Source organism: Anguilla rostrata, chromosome 10 (assembly GCF_018555375.3).
Source record: "Anguilla rostrata isolate EN2019 chromosome 10, ASM1855537v3, whole genome shotgun sequence".
Classification (NCBI taxonomy): Eukaryota; Metazoa; Chordata; class Actinopteri; order Anguilliformes; family Anguillidae; genus Anguilla; species Anguilla rostrata.
In genome coordinates, this window is record NC_057942.1 from 2125001 (window position 1) to 2135385 (window position 10385).

General features: G+C 49.4%; 1 protein-coding gene across 1 annotated transcript in view; it reads left to right on the top strand.

Annotated features, from left to right (window-relative positions):
* The window catches only part of LOC135264633 (aldehyde dehydrogenase, mitochondrial-like), a 10516-nt gene extending 492 nt beyond the window's left edge, over positions 1-10024 (top strand). The window contains exons 2-13 of the mRNA XM_064353375.1: positions 1062-1166; positions 2076-2216; positions 4972-5051; positions 5407-5518; positions 5898-6026; positions 6269-6382; positions 6720-6822; positions 7552-7736; positions 7914-8078; positions 8297-8454; positions 8956-9070; positions 9434-10024. Coding sequence (XP_064209445.1) covers positions 1062-1166; positions 2076-2216; positions 4972-5051; positions 5407-5518; positions 5898-6026; positions 6269-6382; positions 6720-6822; positions 7552-7736; positions 7914-8078; positions 8297-8454; positions 8956-9070; positions 9434-9466 — 1440 coding nt within the window. The 3' untranslated portion in view covers positions 9467-10024. The remainder of the gene's footprint in view (positions 1-1061; positions 1167-2075; positions 2217-4971; positions 5052-5406; positions 5519-5897; positions 6027-6268; positions 6383-6719; positions 6823-7551; positions 7737-7913; positions 8079-8296; positions 8455-8955; positions 9071-9433) is intronic.
* Positions 10025-10385: the final 361 nt, after the last annotated feature.

Below are 10385 nucleotides of genomic sequence, written 5' to 3' on the forward strand. Positions count from 1 at the left end.
TTTTGAACTTTTGCGTTTATTGAAGGCTTCTGGCAGGAGTATAACGTTTAGTGTCAGTGCACATCATAGTTTTGTGCAGCGTCCAGCGCGTCATCGGGCACTTGAGGGCAAACGTCCGGTTATTTTACCCGAACGTTCACTGGCGCCTCTAACGGCTAGTTGGTACCTGTTTGTGCCAGCGCGGGTTGGCAAGCAGGTCCAGGGGCGAAAATGGAAGAGGGATCAAACGCCAGCTGCCCCTCATAAGTCACACCCTAAATCCCACTGTGACCCAAGGCTTGGGAGTAAACAGAATTTATCAGGCAATCTCGAAAGCATTTGTTGTGGTATGCTCCCCTTTGTGTCTTAAGGGCCTTGTCCTTATTCTGATGAAAGGACGTTTCTATCCTTGGGATCTGTGTTTTCCTTCCCTTGTCTGATCCCACTGCAGTTTAGAAAGGATTCATTTGTTAATTGAAAATTAAATCTAGATTTGATCTCTCAGGTCTATGCTAGTTTTGGTATCTGAAAGATGTTTTTGAGGGTGGGGTTAATTGCTGATCTATGCATTGTACTGTCAGTATTAGTAATTGGTTGCTATTTTGTTCTTCGGCTAAATACTGTAGGAGCTATTATACTGGCTAGGTTACAGTTGTTTTTGAGCAGCAGATGAGATAATAAAATAAGTTGAAGCTTTTTTATGTTTTCAGCTCCAGCACCATTTCTTTAGCCTACAGCAGGTAGGGGTCTCCAAATCTCACAGAGGTTGTGTAGCCAATCAGGTAGGGGTCACCAAATCTCACAGAGGTTGTGTAGCCAATCAGGTAGGGGTCACCATATCTCACAGAGGTGTGTAGCCAATCAGGTAGGGGTCACCATCTCTCACAGAGGTGTGTAGCCAATCAGGTAGGGGTCACCATCTCTCACAGAGGTTGTATAGCCAATCAGGTGGCTCGTTGTACAGGTGTGGAGAGCCAGCTTGAGCACTAGGCCACACTACCTCACGTGTGCCTGTGGATTGAGAAGCACGTGTGAGTCTCGGCTCGTTCGCTCTGAAGGCTAACTGGTCCTGTCCTCCACAGCTCTTTATCAATAACCAGTGGCAGGATGCAGTCAGCAAGAAGACCTTCCCAACCATCAACCCGGCCACTGGGGAGGTCATCTGCCAGGTCGCCGAGGGAGACAAGGTCTGTGACAGCGTGCGTGTGTGTGTGTGTGTGTGTGCGACAGGGAGTGTGTGTGTGTGTGTGCATGCCTGTGTGAGAGAGAAAGAGAGAGAGAGTGTGTGTGTGCGAGAGGAAGTGTGTGTGTGTGTGTGTGTGTGTGTGTGTGTGTGCACGTGTGTGTGTGTGAGAGAGAGAGAGAGAATGTGTGTGTGTGCACGTGCGCATGTGTGTGAGAGAGAGAGTGTGTGTGTGTATGCGTGTGTAAGAGAGAGAGTGTGTGTGTCTATGTGTGTGTGTGTGTGTGAGTGCGTGTCTGTGTGTGAGCGTTAGTATGCTTCCTGATCATTTTCATGTGATGGCGGTGGCATTTAAATGTACGTGTGCATGTTAGATGGTAATTAAATGATGTCCGTCGTAGCCTCTCCTGAGTTTACGGGACCACAGCCTTGAGTTCAGCCCTGGATTACTTTCCCTCCATGGCTTCCAGAGTTGACCTGAGGTTCAGTAGCCTGCAGCTGTCTTATCGCACTCTGTCGTAAGGGCTACGCATGTAGCACGCACGGACAGAAGATAAAAACGTGCCATCGTTTTATTGTGTCTGCTTTCAGGCAAACGCTTGTCCTCATGACATAAAATTGCCGCGCTTGTTAATCTTTCTGAGGTGCGTGCATGTTTCTCTGCCACTTAAGGCACCCGTATACTCGAAACAAAATCAAACTTTTGTCAAACCCTGAATTAGACGAACGTGGTCTGTTGGTCTGTGTGGGAAGCCATACAAATAACTAAGGAAATGGTAGTCTTATGTTGAGGTAATAAAATCCTAGGAAATTGTGGTGTTTAATATCCAATTTGATTAATTTCTTGTATTTGTTTGTTTCCTAACTGCTGTTTTGTTTGTGTGTGCGTGCGTGTGTGTTCCCGCTCTTTCAGGCAGACGTGGACAAGGCAGTGAAGGCTGCCAAGGATGCCTTTAAGCTGGGATCTCCATGGCGACGCATGGATGCTTCTGACAGGGGACTGCTCCTCAGCCGATTGGCTGACCGCATAGAGAGGGATGCAGCCTATCTGGCGGTGAGTTCTGCCACTTCCTCTCTGCAATTGCACACACACATACCGTCACATGACTTGGACTTGACTAGCACTGGATTTGTGAAAGACTTGTCATGTCATATTACAAGACTTTTATAGTGCTAATTATTATTATTAATTACATTTATATAGCACTTTTCCAAATGCCAAAGTGCTTTACAGTGAAGGGGAACTCACCTCACCCACCACCAATGTGTAGCACCCACCTGGGTGATGCACGGCAGCCAATTTGCGCCAGAACGCTCACCACACATTAGCGAAGGTGGAGAGGGAGAGAACATTTATTTAGCCAATTAAATCTGGGGATGATTTTTAGTGGCAAGTTTGCGAGAGCCAGATCTGGGATTTGGCCAGGACACCGGGGAACCCCCTACTCTTAGCGATAAGTGTCATGGGATCCTTAATGACCACAGAGAGTTAGGACCTCGGTTTAACATCTCATCTGAAAGACGGCATCTCCTACAGCACAGTGTCCCCGTCACTGCACTGGGGCATTGGGGTTTATTTGTACCAAAGGGAAGATTGCCCCCTGCTGGCCCACCCAACACCACTTCCAGCAGCAACTCAGTATTCCCTGGTGGTCTCCCATCCAAGTACTAACCAAGCCCATACCTGCTTAGCTTCAGCCATTTGGTAGGAGCAGAGTGCATGGAGGTATGGCTGCTGGCTAAGATTGTCTGCTACAATTTAATGTACAATTCAGGGATGCAGTCATGTGATCAAATGTTAAACTGACTTTACCAGGATGAAAGTCAGCGGCTGGTCAGTGATCAACACGTTGTCAAGTGAAATATACTGGTGATTCTTGCAGTCCTGTTTTTTTCTATTGGTGTAATTGTTATTTTAACCTTTCTAGACTTTGTGTGGAGCAGTGTAAGATTTATTTTGGTACAGTGTGTGTGTGTGTGTGTGCACGGTGTGCATGTGTGTGTGTGCATGTGTGTGTGTGCATGTGTGTGCGCAGTGTGTATGTGCGTGTGTGTGTGTGTGCGTGCACACGGTGAGCGTGTGTGTGTGTGCACGGTGTGCATGTGTGTGTGTGCGTGTGTGTGCGCACGGTGTGCGTGTGTGTGTGTGCATGTGTGTGCGCAGTGTGTATGTGCGTGTGCACACAGTGAGCGTGTGTGTGTGTGTGTGTATGCAGTGTGTGTGCGCGTGTGTGTGCGTGCGTGTGCGCAGTGTGTGTGTGCGTGCGTGTGTGTGTGAACGGTGTGCGTGTGTGTGCGTGCGTGTGTGTGTGCGTGCGTGTGTGTGTGCGTGCGTGTGCGCAGTGTGTATGTGCGTGTGTGTATGTGCATGTGCGCAGTGTGTATGTGCGTGTGCATGTGTGTATGTGCATGTGCGCAGTGTGTATGTGCGTGTACGCAGTGTGTATGTGTGCGTGTGTGTGTGTGTGCGCGGTGTGTGTGTGTGCGCGCGTGTGTGCGTGCGCAGTGTGTATGTGCGTGTGCGCAGTGTGTATGTGCGTGTGCGCAGTGTATATGTGCGTGTTGCGTGTGTGTATGTGTGTGCAGTCTCTCATGAGTAGCTCTTGAGTGCCAGCTGCAGTGACTCGGCACTTTTCCACTGAACGGAAAACAGGTCAGATGAGAAAATCGTCAGAGCGCAGGACTGGCAGGCTTACAACACACAGGGCCTGGACTTATCTTTCACTGGAACGCCCCTGCACTCCCTCAGCCTGTCAACAGCTAGTGCTAGTGCTAGTGCTAGTGCTGGAGCTAGTGCTAGAGCTACAGCTAGTGCTAGAGCTACAGCTAGTGCTAGAGCTACAGCTAGTGCTAGTGCTAGAGCTACAGCTAGTGCTAGAGCTACAGCTAGTGCTAGTGCTAGTGCTAGAACTACAGCTAGTGCTATTGATAGTGATAAACTTACACACGCTCACACACACATGCATACTTGCACACACTTTTTTGTTCTGTCACTAGAGGGAGGTATATGGACACGGTTTAGATTCAGATCTAGACAATGCCACAGTTTCTTAGTGCACTTTGCAGGCTGTTATATATACATAATTAATTGAGCAAATAAAGCCATTGATTTGGTTTCTGAAAACAGTAAAGAAAGACTGACAGGCGATCACATGACTCTCCGGGACCAGGACTGTACTCCTCTGCTCTGGGGCTAATTAGTCGATTGTAGTCTTTTGGCCACAAGGTTTGGAAAATCAAACAATGATGTGGATGTCTGTGGAGCAAGTGGAGTTTCATTTTCCAGTTGAATCAGGACCTTCTGAATGGGCCTTGCCGTGTGTGACCTGAAGTTTTGACAGCTGAGCTGGAGGGGCACTGGTGCTATTTAAAACCTGAACAGAAGGTGAATTAGAGGCAGCCTCTGTTGAAAGGCTTAACGCAGGAAACTGTGTGTGAATGGCTCTTAAACGCTGGGTCACGCAGGCAGAACAAGAGAAGCTTTGTGTTCTGTTTAAAGGGGTAACCCTGCACTACCATTATTTCTCCTGGATGTGGTCTGCTCCCTCTAGACCAATAGGAGGACATCCCATTGGTGGGTCAGGTGCGGCTGGGCTTTCAAGATGGGTTGAATAAGTAATTGAGTTTAAAAATATGAAATCAACGATAATGCAGAAAAAAAGCTTCTTTGGCTTAAGAAGGACCGTTTGCTGATTTCTACGAAATGAAGTGCGGTTTGTTTACACTTTATGACTCCAGTTTTTTGTAAATGCAGAGAAATGCATGTTTGTGTGCGCTTTGGCCCTGATGTGGTTCCTTTGTCCTTTCAGGAGCTGGAGACCCTGGACAACGGGAAACCGTATGCAGTTGCCTACAGTGTAGACATACCGATGGTCGTTAAGTTCCTCAGGTGAGAGATGCAGTGTTACTGCTGCAGATGCACAGCACGTGCGTGTGTGTGTGTGTGTGTGTTTGTAATTGTGATGCAAATGTCTAACCTGCATTTTGTTTGCTTTATCCCTACTGGTATGCTTTCTGCTACTCAAGTGAAGGACATCAGACAGCAACTGAAATATATTTGGGCCCTTATGATGTATTTTATAAATGTGGACCTAAATAAAGAATTAATATGTGTGTGTGCGTGTGTGTGTAGTTATACAGGAGAACACATTGTTTGCAAAATCAAGAATTTTTTTCTTGTACGTTTTGTTTGCTGTTCTGACGATACCTGTGTTGAAAGAGTTTTTGTCGGGTTTGCTGTACAGGTATTACGCTGGATGGGCAGACAAGTGGGAGGGAAAAACCATCCCGATCGACGGCGACTTCTTCTGCTACACCCGACACGAGCCCATCGGCGTGTGCGGCCAGATCATCCCGGTGAGGGGGGATGGGGCTGTGTATCTGTGAGGAATGCGTGTGTGCACTGTAAAATGCAGTGTACCTGACTTATTTAAATGCAGTGTATCTGCTGTGTGTATCTGCTGTGTGTAAACGCAGTGTATCTTCTGTGTGTAAATGTGTGTATCTGCTGTGTGTATCTGCTGTGTGTAAATGCGTGTATCTGCTGTGTGTAAATGCTGTGTGTAAATGTGTGTATCTGCTGTGTGTAAATGCGTGTATCTGCTGTGTGTAAATGCGTGTATCTGCTCTGTGTATCTGCTGTGTGTAAATGCGTGTATCTGCTGTGTGTAAATGCTGTGTGTAAATGCATGTATCTGCTGTGTGTAAATGCGTGTATCTGCTGTTTTCTCTGCAGTGGAACTTCCCCCTGCTGATGCAGGCCTGGAAGCTGGGCCCCGCCCTCGCCACAGGGAACACGGTGGTGATGAAGGTGGCGGAGCAGACGCCTCTCACTGCGCTGTACGTGGCCAACCTCATCAAGGAGGTCAGTGTAGCACCGCACACTCGGATAAACACTCACGGATAATCACACTCACATGCACACAAACTCATGCATTCCAATTTCCAAAACTGAGAGATGAGAGCTTGGGACAAACCTAGGAAGATAATATCTTCACAGGTTGGAACAGGGGGTCCCCAATCTTTCTCTGTCTCACCCTCTCTCCCCCTCTCCCCCCTCCCTCTCTCTCCCTCTCTGACTCTTCCTCCCTCTCTCCTCTCCTCCAGGTGGGCTTCCCGGCCGGGGTGGTGAATATCATCCCTGGAATGGGCCCCTCTGCGGGGGCCGCCATCGCCTCCCACATGGACGTGGACAAGGTGGCCTTTACAGGGTCTACAGAGGTGAGAGCCCTACCGAACACTGAGCGCTGAACACTAAACACAGCACACTGCACACTGAACACTACGACACAATGAACACTACACACGGAACGTTGCGGACTGCACACAGCACACTGAATGCTGCACGCTGAACACGGAACACCGTCTGCTGGAGACTACTCACTGCACACTGAATGTTGCACACCAATCCCAATCACTGAACCCTAAATGCTACACACTACGTACTGTACTCCCACTACACCCACCCAGTGCACAGTAATGCAGTACGTTACATACTGCTGTGATGCAGGCCAGACATGGCAGCGCTGTGACCTTTGACCTTTGACCTGTTCCGCAGGTGGGCCATCTGATCCAGCAGGCATCCGGCAGCAGCAACCTGAAGAAGGTAACCCTGGAGCTGGGGGGAAAGAGCCCCAACATCATCCTGTCCGACGCCAACAGTGAGTGCCTTCTTCCTCCTGCTGCTCCTCTTCCTCCTCACTGTTCTGCCTCTTGTGGCAGCCAATCATGAGGCAGAACACTGAGGGCCCAGCGTCAGTCATCGTTTGCCATATTTCACGTATTGGACGTGCAGTGGAAGTAAATGCTTACACGTGTAATGTGTGTAATCAGTGCGTAATGCATGTGTAATGTGTGTAATCAGTGCGTAATGCATGTGTAATGTGTGTAATCAGTGCGTAATGCATGTGTAATGTGTGTAATCAGTGCGTAATGCGTGTGTAATGTGTGTAATGCGTGTGTAACGTGCGTAATGCGTGTGTAATGCGTGTGTAACGTGTGTATTGCGTGTGTAACGTGTGTATTGCGTGTGTAACTTGTGTATTGCGTGTGTAACGTGTGTATTGGGTGTGTAACGCGTGCGTAATGCGTGTGTATTGGGTGTGTAACGTGTGTATTGCGTGTGTAATGCGTGTGTATTGGGTGTGTAACGTGTGTAATTGGTGGTGGGGTATTGGGTGTGTTGTGTAACGTGTGTTGTGTGTGTAACGTGTGTAATGCGTGTGTATTGGGTGTGTAATGCGTGTGTAATGCGTGTGTATTGGGTGTGTAACGTGCGTAATGCGTGTGTAATGTGTGTGTAACGTGTGTAATGCGTGTGTATTGGGTGTGTAACGTGTGTATTGGGTGTGTAATGCGTGCGTAATGCGTGCGTAATGCGTGTGTTTCAGTGGAAGAGGCCGTGGAGCAGGCGCACTTTGCGCTCTTCTTTAACCAGGGCCAGTGCTGCTGCGCTGGCTCACGCACGTTTGTGCAGGAGAGCATCTACAAGGAGTTTGTGGAGCGCAGCGTGGAGAGGGCCAAGAGGAGGGTGGTGGGGGACCCCTTCAACCTCAGCACTGAGCAGGGGCCCCAGGTAAGACACCCCCCCAAACACACGCTCGGCCAATCAGGGGCTCCCCCAAACACCCGCTCGGCCAATCAGGGGCTCCCCCAAACACCCGCTTCTGATAAGGACTACAAATCCCGTGATGCTCAGCGGCGAGCCCGCCCTGTGCTCTGACAGCATGTGACGTCTCTTGCCTGTTTCCAGGTGGACGAGGAGCAGTTCCAGAAGATCCTGGGCTACATCAGCTCCGGGAAGCGGGAGGGCGCCAAGCTGATGTGCGGGGGAGGGGTGGCGGCCGACCGCGGGTACTTCATTCAGCCCACCATCTTCGGAGACGTCCAGGACAACATGACCATCGCCCGCGAGGAGGTGCACAACCGGCGGACATCTTAACTCCGTGTTTTTCACGCTCAAAAATTCTGTGTCTCCCTTCCCATTAAAGCTGAAAAAATTTGAACTTGATGTTCTAAAAATGCAAAAGTGTGCGATCAAGTATTGCACTGTGACTGGAATCTCTAACGGAACCTCCCATAAGGAGCAGAGAGGACAGAAAGTTTTACGCTTTTCTCTCTCTCTCTCTCTGGCAGATCTTCGGGCCGGTGATGCAGATCCTGAAGTTTAAGGACCTGGAGGAGGTGGTGGAGAGAGCCAACGACACCAAGTATGGCCTGGCAGCTGCCGTCTTCACCAAGGACATCGACAAGGCGCACTACGTCTCCAGTGGGCTGCGTGCTGGCACTGTGTGGTAAGGCACCCCACTAACTCCTCCCACCTCACAGACCCCTCCTACTGACCCCCCAGACCCCTCCCACTCAGTCATCCCTACAGACTCCTCCCACTTACCCATACTGACACCTCCCACTCACCCCCCACTCACTCACTCATCCCCACAGACTCCTCCCACTTAGCCACACTGACACCTCCCACTCACCCACCTAGACCCCTCCCACTCACTCATCCCTACAGACTTCTCCCACTTACCCACACTGACACCTCCCACTCACCCCCCCAGACCCCCCCACTCACTCACTCACACCCCCAGACCCCTCCCACTCACTCACTCATCCCCACAGACTCCTCCTACTGACCCCCTACTCACCTGCACTGACTCCTCCCACTCACCCCTACAGGCCTGCCCTCCATCTCCACAGACCCCACCCACCCCACTGACCCCCCACACTCACCCCCACAGGCCCCTCCCACCCAGCAGCAGGGCAGAGCGGTGATTGGTTTCTCTTGTTTTCAGGATAAACTGCTATGACGTGTTTGGAGCGCAGGCTCCCTTCGGGGGCTACAAGGCCTCTGGGAATGGCCGGGAGGGGGGCCAATACGGCCTGGACAACTACACCGAAGTCAAAACGGTGAGACGGCGCCCGCGTCACTCAGGGAGGGGGGCTCGGGGTGGGGGGGGGGTTTAAAACACTGAGGTGCAGCGCTCAGGGTGGGGGGGGTTTAAAAACACTGAGGCGCAGCGCCAGGGTGGGGGCCGGGGGTGGGGGGGGGGGTTTAAAACACAGAGGCGCAGCGCTCAAGGTGGGGGGGGGGTTTAAAGAGGTGAGAAAAAGCGCCGCCCTGTGTCACTCGGGGACAGAAGGGGTTAAGCCAGCTGCTTTCTGACAGCGTTTCATTGCGCACCAGCGCCCCCCGCTGGCGGGGCGATTCTCCGGAAATCGATTTTAAAATAATAATACTACATTTAAAAATAATCATTTCCTGTCTCCCAGGTGACGATTAAGGTCCCCCAGAAGAACTCGTAAAAAGAAAAACCCCGTCGTGTCGTGTGGACAATTGCGAACATGGAACGAAACGAATATGAACCCCACTGACTGAGTATGTATGACGTGTATGGCTTTACAATGTAGACCTGCTTGTTTAGCTCATACCCCCGAACTGCTGAAGTGACATGTTTTTCCCCCCTTTTTCTGTGAATGGGCACTTTTTAAAAAAAAATTAAACAAAAGAATAAAAAGCGCCAAACTGGAGATATTTTTATACAGTTTTGTTAACTTGCTGATAGCGGCTCGTTTTCGCAGATTTGAATGGTGAAATTGTAACGAGGGTGACTGCTGTGAGTACTTCAAAAAACAACTTTGAGTTCCCTTCCTGACGTTTAGTAAATATGTGTCGCAGCAAGCGCAATTGGCAAAAGCACCTAAAGGTATTTAACACAGAGATATTTTTCATAGACATTATGTTCTTCGTTTACACAGACTGACACACTGAAGGCCATTTATTTTTGTATTCATTCATGCCTAAATTGTACTCCTTTGTTACCTGCCTGGTCCGATTTGTATAATAAAGGCATCAAATGTTGATCTGTTGTGAGTCTGTTGTTATTTGTCCCTTTGATTTTAGCAGCAAATTATCCTTTACTTTTCTACCTTCTTCTTTGACTTCACTTGTGTGTGTAACGTGTGTGTAATATGTGTGTGGCTAAAGGTGATCGAGAAACAAAAATTGCACACACGTTCTTTCAGATCTTTATTTATTTATTTATGTTTGTATTATTCCATAACACCAGAGCAATCCAGTGAAAGCGTAGTACATAAGGGTTGTGTGTGTAAACAGTATAGCTTTGAGAATGTAAGCTGTGACAGTAGAGGGTGTCCCTGAGGGGGGGGGGGGGGGCAGGGCAGAAAGCCAGGCACTTGAGGTGCAAAATGCAAAATAATCCTT